Source organism: Thermobia domestica, chromosome 7 (genome assembly GCF_964235325.1).
Source record: "Thermobia domestica chromosome 7, izTheDome1.hap1.1, whole genome shotgun sequence".
Lineage (NCBI taxonomy): Eukaryota > Metazoa > Arthropoda > Insecta > Zygentoma > Lepismatidae > Thermobia > Thermobia domestica.
This window is the reverse complement of record NC_137460.1, coordinates 139356446-139379559: the sequence shown is the minus strand read 5'-3', so window position 1 is coordinate 139379559 and position 23114 is coordinate 139356446. Positions and strand designations below refer to the sequence as shown.

At 35.4% G+C, this 23114-nt stretch overlaps 1 protein-coding gene across 1 annotated transcript; it reads right to left on the bottom strand.

The window, feature by feature from the left end:
* Nucleotides 1-450: 450 nt before the first annotated feature.
* On the bottom strand, nucleotides 451-861 carry LOC145689356 (protein GVQW3-like). The gene has a single exon (XM_081763506.1). It carries the CDS (start codon nucleotides 859-861, stop codon nucleotides 451-453), a length of 411 nt encoding a protein of 136 aa, XP_081619632.1.
* Between the last annotated feature and the right edge of the window lie 22253 nt (nucleotides 862-23114).

Genomic DNA, 23114 nt, shown 5'->3' with positions numbered 1-23114 from the left:
AACTAACTGTTATCTCTTCATGGAGCCTTACTGGCTTGCCTGGAATTCCGTAAATACGAGAACGGATCAAAAAGTAATGCCTCCTGTGTCACAAAAATATATTAATGAACATAGAACAAAAAAACTTTTGCATAGCATAGCCTGAACTCTCTTCTACAGAATCCTACCCTTCAAAATAGTCTCCATGACTTTGAACACATTTACGCCATCTTTGAACCCTGGCGTCAAAACCTTTTTGCAAAAATTCAGGAGGCCCACCATTTTACAGCTGTTTTAACTTCATCCATATCATTGATTCGGCAATCACATAGGTGTTCTTCTAAAGGGCAAAGGATGACACAATGATTGCAATTTGCTCTCAGGGTCATACAGGTATGCCCAAGTCTCATCTCCAGTGATCACATTCTTGAAGAACTCTTGATTTTCAACTGCAAATGCGTCCAAGAGCTCTTAACAAATGTCCACTCGCCTCCTCCGAATATCAACAGTGAATTGCTTAGGTACACACTTAGCATACATTTTGTGATATCCCAAATCAGCAATTATTCCTTCGGAAGAGCCATTCGAGATGTTCAATGCCTCAGCGATACTTCGAACTGTAATGCGCCTCTCTCCTCCAATCAATTCCTCAGCACGTTCTCGATTTGTGTCTATGATGGATGTTGTCGGCCGGTCGCTTCTTAGTTTATCATCAATTTCTGTTTTCCCGCTGCTAAACTTTCTCACCCAACACCGTACATTGGTAATATCCACTACCGCATCCCAATAAACATTCTTCAAGAGCATATGGCTTTCCTTAGGTGGACAACCTTCTTTCGCCAAAAATTCGATGACGACTCTTTCTTTTAGCTTCAGATCCATGGTTCTAGTAACTTAATCTGAAAAAGAAAATACTACACTGGTGGAGGAAGGCTACGTCTATAACGTCATGCATAGATAAGTCAGTAGCTGGAGTAGAAAAAAATATATACTGAGGGAGGTATTACTTTTTGATCCTCATTCGTATATTCGAGCTAATAATTTGTAACCTAATGAAGTTGATAGTAGTGAGAACAAGCAAGTAGTAACTGCATTGAGTTAGAGTAGTAGGCAAGTAGTAACTGCATTGGATTAGAAAACAGAAAATTCGGGTTGGAATAAGCATAGATTCAAACTTTCTAACATGCTTCATATTCAGTAACAAATTATACTCTATAGGATAAGCAAGATGAAAAGGGATGTTGGAAAGACAGGAATGACGGGTATTGGAAGACAGAGGAGGAATGGCGGAGGACCATTATATATATAAAAAAAATAACTAGTGTATTCCTTTAATCGCTTTAGATAGGATATTTTTCAGTCTATTTAAATCATTTGCAAACTCATTGATGATCATTGATTTTTTCTTTGTTCTCATATTCAGTATTTGTTAATTTAATTCATAGAATACTCAACGAGTTTTAATATATTTGACATACCACATTCGGAAATTTTTGATAACATTTATCATCCTGCGCCGCCTCTCTGGAATCGTCATCAATCGGAGTGTAACCACATTATCTTTGCTGTTTTCCGAGGAATGTCTTCTAGCATCGGCGGAATATTGTTGCTTAGTAGTTACACATAATTTTGGAAGTTAATACGATCAAAATGAAAACAGTTGCGCGGTAATGATGTTATCTATTAATACATGAGAGTCAGGAAAGTGACATGGCATTCATAATAATTATCGTAATATTTTAATCGTGCGATCCTGTGAAACATTTCATATGAAATAGAAGTCATAAGTTGAATTAAAAATATGTTTCGTCTTTAATAATTCGAACAATTTGTGTTGGAAGCCGTGCATTATTTTCTCGCATGAAAAGATGATTAATATTAAATCATATATGCAACTCGAATATTCAAAAATATCTTAAATAATATATATCATAAAGAAAATCTAAGAACCGAATATTCAAGCCCGAGTAGTGCTCATCATTTCTCTCTCTCCTTTCGTCCTTTCTCACTAATGTAATTTAAACATTTCTGATGAATCTTCTCTATAAAGTCCAACCCGGGTATTTTTGTGCTGTAACTTTTTACCCTAAAGCCATTCTTCCCACATTTTCCCATTTTTTCTTAATCTCCTTTTTCCTCTCTTCCCATCCTCTTCTCTTGTCATCATCCTGATCGCATTGTTGTTTGTTCTTTTAATCACATTATCATACTACCATAGTCTCCCCTCTTGAATTTTCTTAGATATCTTTACAATCTTCGCTCTTCAACGGCTATCATGTCTGAAACTGTTTGTTCTCTCATATATCTAACATAAATTTCTCATTTCGTTAATATTCATTCTTTTTTTCTTTTTTGCTCCTTCCATATTTGTCATGTTTCTGCTCCGTGGAACTTTGATGACCTAAGTACTGTATTTGAATCATCTCTTTGTCTTATAACGGGATTCAGCTTTCACACAGAACAAAATATATTTAAAATTTCAAGATTTCTGATGGATTATACGTGTTATATTCATATCTAGACCAGCAGAGCAGCCAAAATATTATAAATTTAATTCAGTCATTTTACAAGTACAGTTGTTTCCACATTTCCTTCTTCATTCAACTCAGGGAGTTTTGTTTTCTTTCTATCAATTTTAGGTCTCTATCTTGCAAAGAATTTCTTCAGCACACTACTTTTCTTTAAAGTCTTTGTTATTTGTGGCATAGTGCAATACCCTCGGCAAACATAATATCCAAAATCCTTATCTTCCACATTTTGAGTTATAACACCTATGACAAGTTGAAGAAATATGGTATTAAGGGTGAATTTCTGTGTAATACAAACATAACACGAAATTATCCTGTTACCTCGCACTAGTTCTTATTTCGGTCGTAGTTTCTGAACCATGCCTAAAATTGTCTAGACTTTCTTCTCTGCCACCCATTTCTTCCTCTAACATCTCCATACTAGTTCACTCTGTACTCTGCGTAGAAATAACGCAAATCAAGAATGCTTATATTTATTTGTTCATTTTTTGTTTTTTCTTCGCTTTTCTATAGTTTGTGTCAATTTAAATCTTGCGTCCGTTATACTCTTTCTTCGGAATAATTCCAAATTAATCTTCCCATACCTATGTTTCATTATGAAATCACTTTTCATCAATCTATTCCAAAATCTTGGTTGTATGTGACATTAATTTGATTTCCCTGATGTGTCCAATCTTGTACACCTACCGTATTTTCTTATAAATATTTCATAAATGTACTCTTGTTACCTGTCCATAGGTTTTAGTCACAGGTGCCATATAATATCTATATCGTCTCGAAAAATATGAACCTAACGTCTTTTTCGATTTCAATTTTTTTTAATAGTGCATCCACTTCTAATAGGTTTTTCCTTTTTGCTGCTCCTAGTTTAGAGTTCAATTGCTAGAAACTTCCTTCCGAATCACTTCATTTAAAAGGTTTCAGAGATAAAATCTTTTTGATTCTGTCTGTATAGATAAGCATTAGTAGTTAGTAATTATTAATCATCTATAAAACTCCCTGTAGTAATGTTGAATAGCTGATCTTTGGAAGCTACTGGATCATCAGATCTGGACGGGTTAATTGCATTGTTTGGATCAACGATTCAATCGATATCAGAGTCTGCTGAATCGCTAAGTCAATCTTGTTAAGTCTGAGTTACTATGTCTAACCGGGTTTTGAAAACATATTCCAGACCCAAGAATCCGCCCTCAAGTCGAGGCCAAAGTGACTCATGTAATCCAGGAAATGAGTCATCACAGACATAGGCATTTTTTCCACCTCTGAATCTTACTATATAATTAATCATACATAGAATTCGTAAAATGCGTTGAACTATGGAAATTTTATTACAGCCAATATTAATTATGGAATACTAACTGCATATACAAGTACGAATAGAATAATATATGTATATGATACCGTGAGAATGGAAAATGTGATTCCTGGCAATCAGAGGTGATTACCAGTAATAACTGTTCGTGACTGGCGAAAGTTGAAAAATTTAATTTGTGTTGCCAGCTTTTACCAGTGAATGTTGACATTCATCAAATCTCAGTTTGCTATTATCAGTAATAGTTAGATAATGATAATGTTTCTTAGAAATTAATGAGCATAAATGTTCGTGCCGTAGGTTTCATAATATTCTCTTCCGCTTATACCCTTTCTAGAATAGGGAATATTGTTATTTGAAGTAGCGTCATTATCTGTACATGCAAAGCCGTGCTTTTGCTTGATATCCAGGAGCTTTTTTCGTGGTGTTAATTGTGGAGTGCAAAGCGATACGAGTGTAATCAATGACAATTGTATTTTTCCGGAATATCTTTAGCAAGAACAACACAAGATTGTGGAATGTAAAGATGGTAGTAAATATGTTCTTCTGAGTAAAGAGGGGTATTCTCACAAGGGTGGGTTACGCAGTTGCTCCACTGAGATCCGAACGAGACAGTTGTGTTTGCATTTGATATGTTATAACTAGATGAATCCCAAAGATACGCGTGCCACCGGGCGAAATACCGTGAATTACAACATATTTTGTAATGTAAAAGCTACAAAAAATTACCTGGCAGAATAGTTTGAATCGAGTCATTTTTTCAGAAATGGTTTGACAAATGGATAGTTCGGCTAACACGTACCCCATCTTTTTCAAGGGCATAATTTTTGGGGTGAAAAACATTGCCCCAGGGTTCCCTGCAGTTTCCCAGACGGGGTCCTACTCAAAATTTTTAACCTCTGGTGCTTGGGGTCCCGGGTTCGATCCCAGCCCCCGGCAAGTAAACTTTGTGGTGGACAAACACCGTGTGCGTGAGTTTTCTCGGGGTTCTCCGGTTTCCACCCACTTTCTTCATTCCACCATTTCATTCATTACTCATCATAATTTTTGAATGACAAGATCAGTTAAGTGGCACATCGTTTGAAAGCTGTTGTCAAATGAAAGAAAATGGAGCAAGTTTTGACTTTCTCCTACAACCCTGTGCTAAATGGTGGGGGGATCAAAATGTAAGCAAAAACTTTATTGATTAATCTATGGCCACCTATATAAATCGGAAACGATGCGACAAATGTGAAACGAGGAAAGAAAGTATCGCATTATTTTCTATGCACGACGATCTAAGTTAATAGTCTTGTCCCAGGGTCCCCAGAAAGTCGCAGGTAGAGTCCAACTAAAAATTTCAAATGCCAAGAGGGGTTAAGTAAGACATCTTTTGAGAGCGCTTGTTAAATGTAAGTAAACTGACTAAGTCTCGACTTTCTACGACAACCCTTTGCAAAATTGCGGCTGGTCAAAATTTAAACAAATGTTTTAATTGGAAATCTATGGCCACCTTGAATCCAAGATGGCCGCTTAAAACCTATATCGAAAAAATAGGCATACCAAACCGCTCAAGCTAGGAAAACCTAATTTGGCCTAATGTTGATTAGTAGTTGACGAAAATATGCGAAATGTTCAAAAACGCGACATCTTTAATTCAAAATGCTGCAAGATGTATAGAACGCATGTCAAGCTAAAACCATTGTTGCTGAATAAGTGAAACGTGGTGTTTATGTTTATGGTTAACAGGAGATATTCACAAAATATCAAAGAGTATAATCTGTAATCCAATATGGCTGCCAGGGTGAAAAATGTGTTTGCATATAAATACGTTAATTTTCGCATTATTGTGACCAAACCAACAGAGTTTGACGCAGCTCGATGTACTGAAATGACAATCACGTGGTTTGGTATTGCTCACCAATCTTAAATGAATATCTTTTTTTGGATATTTCGTACTGCTTGAAATATTACGATCAAACCAACGAATGGCATACAAATGTAACCATCACGAATACGTTACAATAGAGCCCCAACCTGACTGTGCAGCAAGTTCTTTATGTATAAACTAGGTATAACAAAATTAGAAATATACCCGATGGTATTCAATTATTGTTTATTAATAGAAGATAAGAGTTGTGTGTTTTTGCATATTCGTTATATTCACGTAAATGATATCGAGAGAACCGTAAGGAACGTTCATTAGAATCAAAATATATTTGTTGATACCCAATGAAATAATTTAAGTGAATCGAAATTCAATTGTTCTTCAGTATTCCTATTGTTTCTAAATACATAATAGAGAAAAATAGACATTTAGATTTGTACTGTTATGAATGATATAGGTTTTAAGCAGCCATCTTGGATTCAAGGTGGTCACAGGTTTTCAATTAAGCTTTTTGTTTACATTTTCACCCGCGGCAATTTTGCAGACAGTTGTCGTAGAAAGTCGGGACTGGCTCCATCTATTTACATTTAACAAGAGCTTTCAAACATCTATTATCATTTGAAACATTTTAGTTGAAAGTCACCAGGGACTCTGTTGGGGCCCTGGGAGAAGACGTATTAACTTAAATCGTTGTACTTTGAAAATAATGCCACACTTTTTTCCTATTTTCACATTTGTAGCACCGTTTCCCTTTTATAGGGCTGAATATTAAGTTTTTGTTTACATTTAGAATCGCCACCATTTTGCACAGAGTTGTCGTAGAAAGTAGAGACTTGTTCCATTTTTTTTTTTCATTTGAAAATAGCTCTCAAAGGATGTACCAATTAACCCACCTTGTCATTTGAAAATTTTAAGTTGGACCCAACCTGGGACACTGTGAGGGATCCTGGGGCAAAATTTTATCCGAAAAAGTGTGCCCTTGGAAATGATGGGATACGTGTTGGCCGATCTTACCATTTACCCAGCCGTTACCGAACAAATGACTCTGTTCATTCTATTCTTCCAGTTTTTTTTTTTGTTTTTTTTTGTAGCTTATACATTACAAAATATCTTGTAACTCGCGATATTCCACACGGTAACACGTATAACTTTGGGATTCATCTAGTTATAACATATCAAATGCAAACACAATTGTCTCGTTCGGATCTCAGCAGGCCACTACGTGACCCTCTCTTGTCAGTTTGTTGGAGAGATGATCGCTGCTAAAGATAAAACAAAAGTGAATAACCTTCAGGACAACAAGCGATTAAAGCGTTTTGATGTGCTTTGCGTGAGAGACTCTTTAAAATTGATAACACATTTTAAATCAAATCAGTTACATACTTTTTTCAAATAGTGAATTTTTCGATATTTTTTTCCAAAGTACACAAAACAACAGGACAGAGGAGTAGAACTCGTATGTTAGAAGAATTTCAGGCCTGATATAAAATACTATTTACGAAGTAGTTCTCTGCATGTCTGTACGTAAACAAGTTCAAGTCAAATATATGCAACCAATGATAAAAATCCTATTATTTCTTCAGCACTTAATTCAAGAGGAAAGGTTGAGTTAATTGACATGAAGTTAAAAAAGAATCGAGAATTTAAGTTCCTTATGGTATATCAGGACCATTTAACAAAATTCGTTTAACTAAGAGCGTTACAAAGAGAGAGCTGAGGATATCGCGTATCACATTCGAGACATGCTTTTAATTCTTGGTTGCAATATGGTACTTTCATTCAATGGACGAGAGTTCGCTAATAATGTAATAAAATACATCTTTTCGATCCTGATGTATTATGAAGTATTATGTATATCTTACCATGAGGATATTGAGCGAACTCTATCTCAAGCATTGATTTAATGCAAAGGTAAGACGAGACTAAAACGTCAATTTTACATAATGATAAGATTCATGTTCTTCAGTATGAAGAGAGTCTTTCTGATTTAATTAACAAAACAATGGGGGAAATTTTACTTATAATCTGAAATACAATGTTATCATATGAAAACGAGGGATAAACTGTCAGTCAAATTGAAAATCTTTTTTCCTCATTAAAACCCTCGAGTAGTCGCGCCGCGGTCAAAAGCACCGCAGGGAAATTATTTTGGATCGTGTGTCCATTCTGTTTGTCCGACAGACTTCTCCGTCTAGCTAATCTTCCCTCTCACCTCCCCAAACATTCCTGCTCAATCACTCCGTTATCCGTTATTTAGTTTAACTACTAGTGATTGTTTAGTGATTCTGCGGTGCTTTCCACCGCGCGCGACTAACCGTGTAATGTTTTTTCTCACTGTTTAGCTCTGCACTTGACATTTGTTTTGGAGATGTTTTAAGCTTTATAAACATAAATATTATTTTAATGGACAGAAAAGAGGTCGACAGAGTTAACAAACTGATAACAAGTATAAAAAAGAGAAAATTAGAAATGAACAGCTTTTAACAAGGGAGGTAAATGTTAGGAATGGATTATTTGGATAAATCAGCCGAGATGATCTCGTGGAAGATTTGTCTGAGGACGATCATAACAAATATATATATATATATATATATATATATATATATATATATATATATATATATATATATATATATATATATATAAGTGAGAGAACACGAAAGGTGAAGTGAGGAGTATGCAAGCGAAACTGAAGATCTTAAACCCAGAAATAACCAGCAATTCCCCGAACGTACTCAGAGCAGGAGAGGACGAAATAAGCGACTACGAAGTGTACAACAGTGTAAATTTGAAGATAACCTAAAATAATTCAATGTAGTGCTGTATACGTGAAATTTCAAAATAACAGGACCGTAAAATAATTCTATGTAAATTTGATTTGATTTCAATTTAGCGCCCTTTTCAGCATCAAGGCTATGTAAGACTTGGACCTACTGCTTAACGAAGGATCCGACCCACATGACGTCCCACCGCGAATCGAAGCCGGAAGTCCCACCCCAAAGGCGTGTATGCTAACGGCTTAGCTACGAGTGAGCTCTAATTGAATATAAAATGCGCTGTGAAGCTTTGTTTTAATGTTATGTTTATATAGTATATTTTTTACTAATTTGCTATTGCATTTCTAATTTTAGACGAACCAGAGTTGACAAAAAGATCATCATCAGATTTAGAATTTTCAGTAAAACAAGTGGGTAGCTATCTATCTAAAGAAATATGTAACGAAAAAAAAAAACATTGTTTTCCAAATGAGAAATAACAAAAAGGACATGTCTAATTGTAGGTTTCTCTAATAGTTATTACTGTAAAAGTTATTACAATAACAAAAATGTTATTCCCTCTTAATCAGAAAATATACAAAATTACGTTTCTAATACAAGAAAAATGTTTAAAACGATATTTGCAACACATTATGTTCGTGCGGTCCTTTTGACCGCGCGCGACTACTAGCGTTACTTTTTCAGCGTGACTTCTCGAGGGTTAAAACAACCAAGACGTGATGAAGGTGAAAGCATCGATGCATCTTACATTACATATTCTACGAGTCATGAAGAAGAATACGCTCAACCATATTTAAGTGAACACTGTAGAAATGATAGAACTAATGAGCATGAACAGTTTCTAGAAATGAATAACTAAGATTTCACTATTCTGTACAGTAAAGAGGGCTAGTTCATTCAATATGAAATACGTAGGAACAAACCATGGTTCGAACAGGAATGCATAAAACTAGCAGACAAGAGAAAACAGGCAAAATTACACTGGCTACAAAACCCGAATGAAATAACTACACAAAATTTCGCAGATATCAGGCGTGAAACTTCCAATACTTTTAGAACAAAGAAACGTGATTTTATGAAAGCTAAAATTAAGGAAGTTGAAGATAACAGTAAAAATAAAAACATCCGGGACATGTATAAGGGAATCAACGAATTTAAGAAAGGCTATCAACCTCGTGCTTACATATAAAAGAAATCTGACGGTACAGTTCTCACTGATACGGATAGCATCTAAAATAGATGGAAAGATTTCTTTGATGATTTGCTTAACACGCAACCAAAAACAAGTGTGCGTGGAGAAAAGGAGATACACACCGCAGAACCGTATATTCCTGAACCCAACCGAATAGAAGTAGAAACCGCTATAAAGAAATTTTAAAAAACACAAATCTCTGGGTGTAGATGAAATTCCGGCTGAGTTAATTTTAGCTGGAGGCGAAAAATTGTGGAACAAGATACACAAACTCATTCTCCTTATCTGGAACAAGGAAGAATTGCCACAAGAGTGGATAGGAGCAATCATTGTTCCAATTCACAAGAAAGGCGACAAAACTGACTGTAATAATTATCGAGGCATTTCTCTCCTGTTAACATCCTATAAAATCCTTTCAAATATTTTATTAGCAAGACTGACCCCATACGCGGATGAAATTCTTGGAGATTATCAGTGCGGATTCAGACGAAATCGATCAACTATCGACCAAATATTTACCATTCGCCAAACACTCAAAAAAAGTGAGAATACAATACCCCGGTACATCAACTATTTATTGATCTTAGAAAGGCGTACGACTCGGTTAGGAGAGAAACATTATACAACGTTCTTACACAACTTGGAATACCGAGAAAGCTAATTAGATTAATTAAAATGTGCTTAATGGAATCCCAAACTAAAGTCCGGGTAGGAAAATTTTTGTAAACGAGCTTTCACGTCGAAAATTGCCTGAAGCATGGAGATGCGTTGTCGCCATTATTATTTAACTTCGTTCTGGAATACGCTATAAGGAAAATCAAATATGGCAACCAGGGCCTACAGTTGAACGGTATTCACCAGATTATGGCATATGCTGATGATGTAAATTTAATTTGGGATGATAGGAGAACAATAGAAAGGAATGCAGAGATCTTATTAAACGCTTGCAGGGACATGGGTTTAGAAGTAAACGCAGAGAAAACTAAATACATGGAAGTACGTCGGGACCGGAATACAGCAAATTATGGACGTGTTAAATTATTAAATAATACTTTTGGTAAAGTGGATAGTTTCAAATGTCTAGGATCAATATTAACAGATGAAAATCATATTCACGAAAAAATTAAATGTCGACTAAAAGCAGGGAATTCGTGTTACTATTCGGTTCAAAATCTCTTGTCGTCGCGAATTCTGTCGAGGAATTTGAAGCCTAAAATATATATAACGATATCATGACTGTTGTTCTGTATGGCTGCGAAACATGGTCACTTACGCTGAGGGAAGAACATAGACTGAAAGTATTTGAGAACAAGATCCTGGGACGAATATTCGGACCCAAGAGGAACGGCAATGGGGAATGGCGGAAACTTCATAACGAAGAACTACATAATTTATATGGTTCACCCAACATTGTTAGGGTCATAAAGTCTAGGAGGCTTAGGTGGGCGAGTCATGTAGCTAGAATGGAAGAAAGTAGAAACGCTTTCAAAGTGTTGACTGGAAGACCAATCGGAAAACAACCATTAGGAAGACCTAGGCGCAGATGGAGGACAATATTGAGATGCATCTCGCAGAGATTGGAATACAAAGTAGAAACTGGAGGCAGTTAACTAAGAACAGAAGTCAGTGGAGAGCTTTTGTGAACGCGGCATTGAACTTCCAGGTCCCATAGGCCATAGAGTTAGTTAGTTAGTTAGTTCATTCAATATTTATGTATCAGAATAAGAAAGTTATGGTGTAGCAATTACTTGCCGGTTGTGTATATAAAAGGAAAATGTCCACAAAAAGATAAAAACTCAAAATTGTTTCTGACAAGAATCTAAGAATTTTTTTGCAGTTTTGATAAGACGTACGTCCCAGTTTCGATTGGTAATATAGTCCGCCTGTACCTGATGTAGATCGGTGCAGGAGAGTTCTTCGATATATTCTGGGTCTCATTGTTTCGATACATAACACTTTTTTCTACCAGATTACCAATTCGCATAAAACTATTAATTAGCTGCATACTACTAACTAGTTTCAGGTCACCAAATAACAGCGAATGGGCATTAAGGCGTAACTACCTAAGGAAAAAGCACTTATTGAGATTATGTATTTGTTAAGTTTTGGTGAAGAGCAAAGATGACAATATTCTTACTGTATTACTAAGTGTAGAAGCAACAAATGCAGGTGCAAAAGCTCACGTGACGTGTGTAATTCGGAGTACATTGTTGTAGCAAATAGTCTAAATCAGACCGTTTTTTGATAAAACTATATTTTGCAATTCATTTAATTACACCTTTTTTATATATTACTCTGATTTATCGTCATTGATACTGTACAACTAAGTGTGAAAAGTACAACTAAGTGTAAAAAGTACCTGCAGAAATTTAAAAAGCAAGTAAAGTACCTGCAGAAGCAGATGTGACTTGTATAATTCTTTTACAGGAAACCAAACTTTGTTGTAGCAAATAGATTAAAATACCTTGTCCCTACTCATTTCTGACACAATCAGTGTAGTTACAACGACCATTTCCATCGGTGTTTATTTTTTTACGATATTTTTGTTTCGCAAGCTATACGCTTCGGAATACAACAGTCATTCACTCGACCATTTTCGTTACAGTTTTTTTCGCCGTTGCAAAGTGTTTATTATGTATGTTATTGCTTCCACCTAGTGATATATTTTGAACGCTACCTGAAGTGTTATGCGAACTACAATGGAGGAGTCATCACGGGATCAATTGTTACAGTGGTTGGAAGAAACTGCAGTCGACTGCGAAAGTATACTTGATAGTGAAGACCTAGATGAAATAGAAGAGGATTTTGTCAAGAATCAAATAAAAGAATTTTGTATTGAAATCGGGTAGAGTATAAAGAGAAAAATGAACACTAGTTTCTTCCTGACGACCGCCCTGGTGAGTTTGACAATCAGAATTTTACATTGGGAAAGAAAGGGTATAAAGGATTTATGTAGAACCACTGGTGGCATGAACATCTCCAACACAGCAACACAATATAATACCAGCCCCTCACAAACCAAGACCAGAACTTAAGGTTAGAACAACTTCTGCTATTGAATCTTTCCAGTGTATGTTAGACGATGAAGTAATTGATAAGATTGTAGTGAGAAATAATATTTACATAGGAACAATAAGAAATAACTTTCAGAGGGATAGGGTGCTAAACCCACAAATGAGCGTGAAGTAGGGGCTATGATACGGATACTGTTACTTGCAGGTATTCGAAAATCACCAGCAAGAAATATAATTAATATATTTGACTGCAGTGGAAACAATTTATGTTACAATGAGTGAGCACCGATTTAGATTACTAATATGGTACACTTCCTTTAATGATATCCCTAGCAAGGGGCAGCGCAAAGATACTGACAAACTTACTTCTATTAGAGATGTGTTTGATTATTAAGTTTTGATTTGCAAAACTGCATTCAAACCATCAGATTACATAAACATTGATGAGTAACTTTTTGTTTTCCGAGGTAATTGTCCCTTTCGAAAGTGCATTCCTAGCAAACCAATGAAATATGTCATAAAATATTCACCTTAGTTTCATCATTCAACTATTATAGTTCAAATTTGGAAGTATATGTGGGAGTTCAGCCAGAAGGTACACATAGACAGAGAAATGCCCTTAAGTGATTTAGTTATGCGCTCGGTAGAGCAAGTAACAGGTTTTAACATAAACATTACAAGCAACAATTAGAGCTCTTCAGTGCCACTAGCAGTATGGATCGTGAAGAGTTTATGTGTTACTGCTATTCACTCCGAGGGACTGAGCTCTGTCATAGCAGTATATCGGTGTTGTTTACTCAAGAGGAAACAACGGGTCAGGAAATCTAATGAACAAAGTTGGCAAGTTCGCAACCTGTACGTACACAGATCATTTGTCTCAGTGAATTTGATCACTATCACCAGAGCGCAATGATGGAATTAGTACATAGCAATCGGGGCTACCGGTGCCACGCGGCTATTTGTTCGTAGTTTGTCTAATGCGACTCCTCTGAATGAATTGAGTGTAGTACTGTGACTTCAATTTCACCTGCGACACTTGTGTTTTGAGAATGTGAAATATATTCAATGAGAGGAAAAGCTCAAATGGTGCTCCTTCATGCAGCTGGAATGAGTCAACGGGAAGAGGCAGCAGAGTATCACAGACTTCGTGCAAATCAGGTAGCACCATCCAACCAACTCATTTCGATACTCATGGCACTCTTTAAAGCCACAAGTATCATGGCGGACAGGCCCCGTACTGAAAAACCACGAACTGCAATATCCTGCGACATAACTATTGATGTGCTTGCAAAGGTGGCAGTTAATCCTGAAAGACCAACACGGAAGATTACAGAAGAGGATACCATACCTCATAATTTGGTTTCTCTAATTTCATCACGTCAACGGTATCATCCTTACAAGATAATTTGATACAAGCGTTACGCGTGTATGACACATACAGAACAACATAGTTCTGTGAGTGGTTTCACCATACACGAACACAACATTCTATGCTAGAGGCTGACATTCTATTCCGTGATGAGGCTATTATCCACCTCAACGGCACAGCCAACAGACGCAATGCTGTATATTGGTCTCGCGAGAAATCCCACAATCAAGCTGATGCGCGAGTGAATCTTTGGTTTGGAATACACGGCGTCATATTAGGGCACGTGTTTTTGCCCGCTAGATTAACATCAGACCAGTATCCACATAATCTGCACACCACATTACAGTTGTATGAGGATGAAATGCATTTGGTATCGTGACGTGAATTTTATTTATAGAATGATGGAGCACCGCCACATTACGGCAACACAGTACGACAAGGGCTCAACTACTTGCTTCCTGGCCAATGGAATGGTTGAACGGGTCCCGTGGAATGGCCGAGCAGATCACCTGACCTCACGTCATCAGAAGTTTACTTGTGGGGGTATCTAAAATCCGTTATGTATCGGAATATACCCTGAACAAGGGAACAGCTGCAAAGAGAATATTCGGAACGTGTGTAAAGGAAAAACACTTCGGCGTATGTGCGATAATGTGCGACGCCATTTCCTTTTGGGTCACCAGCAAGAGGAACACCAAGTTGAACACCTTTCTTCATAGTGTATAGGAATGTTACGTCTGGAAGTAAGTGCCGTGCTTGGATTAAGTATGTACATGTCTTCTCAATAACAAATAGAGTAAATCTGTCAGAAAACAACACGACTTATTTTCATTTGTGTGTCTTCGCCGTATAACTCCTATCTTATTCCTTCTCCTTTTGGTGCAGACGCCAGTGTCGTAGGCCCTGCAAAGAGGTCTGCTGCTTTGTTGTTTAATTTGATCCCTTTTCTATTCTCTTTTCCCAGGGTATTTTACGCTCCTTATTATATTGTTCCATTTTGTCCTCCATTAGCGTGGTAACGTTGCATTTTGCTTTATTATTGGGTTCTGTACCAGGTGAAACGATTGGTACGGAAATTACAGCGTTTTAGATTGGCAACTCACTGTAGGCAATCAAAATGTTCTCTTATCGTTTTTTCACATATTCAATAGTTACCGAGTAGTGCGTATGGCAAGTAATTTCTGACATCGAAAAACAAACCTATATGTATAACTTATTACCTTTTACTTTCTTGTCAATCGTTACAGGTTGTTTTTCAGACTTCTTTGCATGAAATAATTTATCATAATTATATTTTTTAAACCTCACATCCACCTTTCAGGCCTCTTCCATAAATCTTTACTTGTCTTGTTTCTTACCTAATTATCTTAATATCATTTTACCAACTCAGAATTCAGAAGCGTGTTAAATTTCTTCTTCGTGAACCTCTGGTGCTTGGGGTCCCGGGTTCGATTCCAGGCCCGCCAAGTGAACTTTTTGGTGGACAAACACCGTGTATGATAAAATAGTTTCACCTGTTTCACCTCTCACATGTATGATAAAGTAGTAATACGAACTTGGTTTAATTTTACTGCTAATCGTCCAAAAAGAAGCATTTTTACATCCTGACTAGTATGTAATTATGGTTTCATTTCTATGTCAGGGATTACCACCCAAACGTTGGCGGTGTTGTTTTGAATTACCCTGTATATGTTGTATGTATTTAGCAATACATTATAATGCGTAGCTGTAATATACTTTTAAGTTTCTTGAATTCAAGTATAAATGATATTTATCTACAAAATGCCGAATCTCTTATTTACCGAAAAACATCTTCCGTGGACAGAATTCAAACACATATTAGAATAAACATTGGTATGTGTATACTTTACATTTTCAAGTAGAACAGGAACGCATGTTTACAAAATTTTTCCGTTAGTTCGTGCAACTCTTGTTATGATGGTGTACTTTCCAGAGACGTTAATTTCGTATCAAGTAGCATGCCAGTTTCTGAGTTTTCTTTTCCATCTCATCATATTTTATGTTTTTTTTAATGCCACTTGAATATTTACTTCTTGGAGGCAATATAAAGAATGCCTGTTTCTAATACAGATTATGAGTTTTGCTATGTAATAGATCTACATTGTACGGCGATTCAAAGCACGTACTAATCCTGGTTCACCTTTTTGGACTTAGACCTTGATTTTTGTTGCCAAAAGTCTACCACTGTTACTAATCGATCTGCTACTGGAGTAGCATTGATAGTGGACATGCTTGTCCTTGTTCACGAAGAATTTGATTAGCATTGTTGCGTCGTTCGTGCACGTGTTTTCGGAGGGTGAAGAGATTGGAATGTATCAGTGTAAAATACGTTTTCTCGAATCACCCTGTACCATTGGATTATGTTGTAACACTCAAGTACCAACGAAAAAAAAATAATACCTTTCGTGTCCTTCTAGTTTGTTTTCTTTTGTAGATTTTTTGAACAAATCATGATACAATACGACGATATACTTTTCAATCAACTTGTTAATAATATGTTACATATATTCCTATGTATTGCGTGTTGTCCAACACTCATGAAATAATAAGTAAGCGCCATTTTATTGTTCATAACACGTTTACTATTTTTAATGATGTTGTTCTGTGTGTTTCAGTGGAGTTGTAATGATTTTGTTTACTTATTCAGATTGACGCAATCAGAATGAGAGATATGTACGATATGTACCCCAATCAACGACAATAGTTTTTACTCATTATGACGCAAGAACATGATAAAATTATACAGGAGAGAAGTCGTATCGGTAGTGACGGCGAAACCAACTATCTCTTCCAGGAAAACTCTACTTCTTGGCTCTGGGGCTTCCTGTGATATTTCAGGTTGAAAATGTTCATTTCATTCTGAGATTCTCGTGCGAGGCAGCAGTAAGACAGGTAAATTAGAAACAAATTTCTCACTCACAATGAAAATTAAGTACGGTCTTGCACATAGAATATTAAGAACTTTCTCGGCAGGAGAAATTGGTGATATTTGAAAACAGTATGATAAAGTGGAAAATGATTATTTTATTTTCCTAACAATTCTCAATGTACAACCACAAGCAGAAATATCTTCACCCTTGATGGCTGTATTTCGCTAACTTGGGGTAAAGATCATTTCAATTTGTGAGAACCCCTCGACACATGCAACATAATTTACACGAAACTATGATCAGGAGTGACAGCAGTTGGTAGCCCTGAACCAGGTGCTTATGCAGGTAAAATTGTAAAGTAGGTAACTAACAAAACAGTTCACCTCTCTAATATGCATGTCTATGGTTCGGGGACTGCATCTCTAGCAATTTTTTTTTGTATTGGAATACAATGTTCAGGTAACTGTTAGTATAATTCTATTAGTGGTTTATTATTATTATTATTATTATTATTATTATTATTATTAATAATAATAATAATAATATTTTGTTGGAAACTCGTGATTTAACTGCCTATTTTACATTTTATGAACATTCTGATCGAATTTCAACCCTTTTGTGATATGGAAATGATTTGAAATACTGAATTACCTAAACATTATTATTTCTAGCTGTGGTTGAGGTAGAAGAACTAGTAGTAGAAAAAGTATTATAAACTTATAAATACTTGCCACAAAACATTAACTATTCTTTTTGATCAGTCGTTTTTTTTTTACCTATGCTAATGATATCCCTTATGAACCCATTAATAGTTCCCGATACACGTTTGTTTCAAGACAGTGCGACTCAAGGTTGTTACGAATGGCACCATCTTGTAGTCTTATTTGTCAGTTCACTTTTATATTGCGAGTACAATGAAGAAAGACGTCTCAAAACCAAGACCGAGATAAATTGAATATTTTCCATGTTACATCACATTGGAAGTATCAATATTACAAATGATAAAAATTTCCTTTAACCCTTAGTTGGTAACATCCAAAAAATAAGCTATAACAGTAACATCCGCCTGAGAGACGGACACGCACAATTGAGACGCTTGAAGCCAAAGTGGTGTAAGTAAGTTTTCAATAAGGTTTAGTTACACCCAGAGAATTGATTCTACGTATCAAAATTAATAAATTGGATAAGAAGCACATCGTAGTTCACTTGTAAATGTACCCATGAGTTCAATGCAACATGCTTCGCCGCTGAGAATTAATTTCTAAACATATACCTTATAGAGTTTTATCAACACGCATATGCACCCCAATAGAATATGCCGTTTGGTAATTAGAAATGAACTTATTGAAAACATTAGACACTTCTGCTGGAGGATTCTTTCTATTCCTTCGTTCACGAATAGATGAATCATTAAACCAAAATTTCACACCTTTTGAGACATGGTTGCATGAAAAGCATGAAGTCCACTGCAGTCAGTTGATAAAAGTGACACCAAGCTCTCACGCCCCGACTTCAAAATGGATCACAAACTCATCAAACCAATAAGCCCTTCAATTTTAGTCTTATCAGTATTCTTATAACTTGAGAAGGAGTTATGTAACTTTCTTCTCATCACTTCCATTGTACACTAATGCAGTTCACAGTTTCGTTCGAAGTGTCATCAGTAAGGAATAAATGCCAGATGCCCTCTGGATTTGGAAAATTCTATAACTAATTTGCGGGTCCGACCCATGATGACAATTAATTTTTTTTATCACGTTTTACTTAGGTGTTTTAGTACCAAAATTTGGCTTCTTACAACTCTATCTGATTGAACTATTTTTTGCAATAAACACTATCAGTTTATGTTGTACTTCCGTATTATTCTGATCACTTTTCTGTTCATTGCTGTATCCCTTATCAGATATGTTATTGGCATTATTAAAATTTATTTCTGGATTGCTTTTATGAACTTTTGGATAAATGATCTTGTTCAGGAACATATGAGTCATCGGATCCGTAATCAAAATCAGATCTATAGCCATCTCTAACTGTTCTATAGCCATTTGTGATATAGCCTTACTCCTTTGTGGTATAACTTTGTTATTTGACATCTTAAAATATTTAATTTTCGAAACGAAAGAAACAACCAAATATTAATAGTTGTCAGTATAAAGTAATATCCGTCCCTTAGACGGATAAAATATATTTCCTTTACAGTAATATCCGCTTGCGAGACGGGCTGGAATAACTTTATACACTTCGAAGTTTGCAACAATGAGCTAGACACGAAATCACCTGCTGAAAACTCCACAGTCAACCCACAACTGAAGCATAGGTGAAGAATCAGATCATACCTCCAATATGAGTACCAACTCTCAAGAAAAAATTATCGTACATCCGCCTGGGAGACGGATATTACCGACTAAGGGTTAATTGCTCAGCGGGAATCGAACCCAGGACCACCGCGAAGAAATATCAACGCTCCCCAACTAATCTAAAATATAACTGATAATTACGGGCTTCAAAATCTAGGTGTGAAGTGTCTCCAGCAAATTCCTCACTTTTACGATTCAAATGTAATAACGATGAAAAACTCTTGTTTTGGTCATAATAAAATAGAAAGTGTTATGTAGAAACAATAGTCAAGAGACTTGAAATATTAATTAACATAAGGGAATTGTTAAAAATTAGTGACAGAAGTAGTACTTGTGGATTTTGTTCCAACATTAAGATAAGAGGAAGTTAAACGCTCAGCTTGAGTTTTGAGGCTAAATGTTATGTGAAACTAGAGTTTAAATATATCTCTTCGGGTATTTCTTTATAATTACATTTTTACGAGCCATTAATATACATTGAAAATTATTGAGATCAACATTTCATCCTGTCTACACAATATGGGGAAAAAGAAAATCTGTATCCGTTGGCCACGAAACTTTGATGTATGACACCTCCACTCAAATGTACGTATTACACAAATTTATCTTTATTACGTTGTTTTGAATGAGAACTTTTGTTTTTTGTAAAATTTAGAAAAAGAAAACATAATGTAAGCAACGTGAAACTTAAAGTACCGCATGACCAAAACGTCGATGGACTAGCGATGGGCAACTAGCAACCTCTCGGCAAAGAGCTGATGCCACGTAGCGACGATCCGCTGTGGCAACACACTCGTTTTGAATATTATACCACCAGCGGCAGTAACGCGACGAATCGCCAGTGAATCACAAAATTTCTCCTCAAAAGTATGTTATGCGTGATATGTTGTCGATGATATGCGTGTTTGTTAATATTAAAGTGAGTCTAAAAATCATTAAAATAATGTGTCGAGATGGGACGAACTACAAATTTTATGGTAAGTAGGCGCGTGTTGTTTCGTATTCACCACAGAGGCGACAAAGGAAGTAATGCATTCAGAGGTGTAATTAAATGAGGTCTTCCCAATTTGGCTAATGATAGTGCTCCTTAAGTTAAACAACCTGAAAATCAAACCATTGCCTTGTGCAACGCAAGAAAATCTAAAATAATATTAAAATAAATAACATTTGTATTAATAATGTCCACTATGGGAAAAATGTTTAACAAGGATATTTTCCAATTTGCCACTTTTCCTTATAAATTGATATTACATTTTTAAAATTAAGACAACTACAAAACCTTACTTTTTGACATTTAACTTCTTCAAAATCGCTGACATGTTTTCAGGAAAGCGATTTTGGGAAAGACATAGCTTTCATTTATTTTATTGCTGCCCGTAACATGATACCCAACTGCTCAAGTGGCTCGTTGGGTTCTAAACAACGATAGAGAATAGAAAGATTGACGATTATCCAGTAGAAATATTCCAAAATTTGTTAACCGGTTTGTGTATGGATTAAATTTTAAACCAAATGTGTCTGTTTATTTCAGAAACCAACCCATAATTGTTTCTCTTCGGTTTGAAACAGGCATTGGATTAATCAGTTTGCGAATATTCTTACACATTTTCAAACATAGCTTAACATAATGATTTTTTTTTAGATTAAGAAAATGTAGATCTGCTATTTCACCTTTGAAAAGAATTAAGGTTACCCATGTCTTTCTCTTTTACCAAGTGACAATACTCTGGATCCGGGCCTATATATATTGAACTTTGCTCTTAATCCATCAGGCCACTTGACAGTTGGGCATCATATTGCGAGACACAATTAAGAAAATAAAAGCAGTGTCCTTCAAAAAACCACTGCTTGAAAAACATCTTAACGTTTTTTAAAGGTAAATGCGAAAAGCTGATGTTTTGTAGTTGTAAATATACCCTCATTTTTAAAGAAAAGTCCTTAATATGAATTTAAAATATTACTTCATTTACATTTAAATGGAAAACTGTCGAACGTAAAAATATCCTTTTTTAAACATTTATTTTACACATAATGAACATTATTGCAATAAATGTTCTTTCTTTCAACATTAGTTTAGTTTTCCTTGGGTTATAAAAGCCAATACCCGATGACATATACGTTGCCAACATCTAGTGGCACACTTGCTGGTAAATGTGGATACTATAACGACACGACAAAGGATTGCCGCTGGTGACGGCAGGGCTTCGTTAAGTCGAAACAAATATCTAGAGTCGGTGTGTTGAAGTCACCATCACGTAGGAGCGAAAACTTAATTTTGGTTAGCAGTCCACGCAGAAAATCATGAAGGGTACCTAAATGAACTATCGCCAGTCATGTACATAGAGTTATTATTATATATTTTCGTGCAAATTGTTTCTAAAGTAAACTCCGGAGGTCAAGATTAAACCTTGCCTCTACATCAGAAACTGAGAAAACTTGAGATGAGCACGTATAATTGTGTGAATTTAGATGTGAACTGTCTCCGAGTATATATATATATATATATATATATATATATATATATATATATATATATATATATATATATATATATATATATATATATATATATATATATATATATATACTCCTTTTGCTTTTGAAAGTAATTTTGTTAAGGATCAAATGTAATTTAGCAATATATACATACATTATGCTTAATTTTATGGGTAGTTCCTTTGTAGTTGAAATAAGTATGTTTGTAGAGGAGTTTATAACAAGACTTTATCTGAATAGTTATGTATGTAAGGGAGTACAGTTCGCTTGGTATAAAGAAATACATGTGAACGTGCAACATGGTTTGTTTCAAATTAAGATGGCCGTTAATTATTGGAAGAAGTCGGACTATTATTGAAAATATGTGACGTTAAGGAGAAGTGCTTCTTGTACCTTGAAATTGATTTCCATTATGTTAAGTACTTAGGAAATAACTACTAAACATTGAAACGTGAGTCTATGCTTACAGATATGGAAGAGGATGGTGCAGAGGAAACGGAATAAAACTAAACAATTCCACTCAAAGCATACTATGAAAGAAGGGGACTTAAGCTTATACAATGGATGTTTACGAAGTTGTAGAAACAGACACGCAAATTTTAAATTCCCAAACCACTCTGCAATTTCTTATAAATAATCTGAAGGAACGTATGGAAGTAAGTATCTACTCATTAGTTATAATAACTGTGTTCATACTCATACAGTAGGTCAATGGCAGGCTGGATATTGGGTTTGTTACCAATGTCATTAAAAACAATATTTTGTTCGGTGCTGTAACACAATACAGTATGTGCCAATATAGATGTTACCTTTATGATAAAGTTTCAGTAGGAATCGTATATTATTAAGCATACATAACAAAATAGCTTTAATTTGTCCACTAGAACAACACTTTTAAACCTAAATACAAAAGAAAATAAACGTGGATCGTTAGATTGTCAGTGGTTCAAAACCGATTAGGTCAGAATTTTTTAACTCATTGGGTTTAAATAAAAATAATATTAGAAAAATATAATATGATGTTTCGCAAGATATTGATGCTCTTGCGTTCTTATGTAAAAGACCGATAGATTTTGTATTAAAGATTTGTCAGACTGAGAGTGTTTTTTGTACTTTAAAAAACAAATGGTGCACAGTATGATCGTGTTAGTATATTTTCTGAAGAGTATTCCACAAGAAATCAAGAACCCCGAATAAGGGACCGGTTAGTTAGAGATATAATGAAATATAATGAGCTGGGACGTATTACGTGGAGAGGTATAAGGTACAAATTAACTGAAACATCCACAGCGAATTGATTGCGATATTAACGGAAGTCTTCATTAACTCCTT

What these genes read in the sequence shown, in the direction of transcription:
- LOC145689356 (XM_081763506.1), bottom strand. Translation starts at nt 861, where the DNA reads ATGGATCTGAAGCTAAAAGAAAGAGTCGTCATCGAATTTTTGGCGAAA.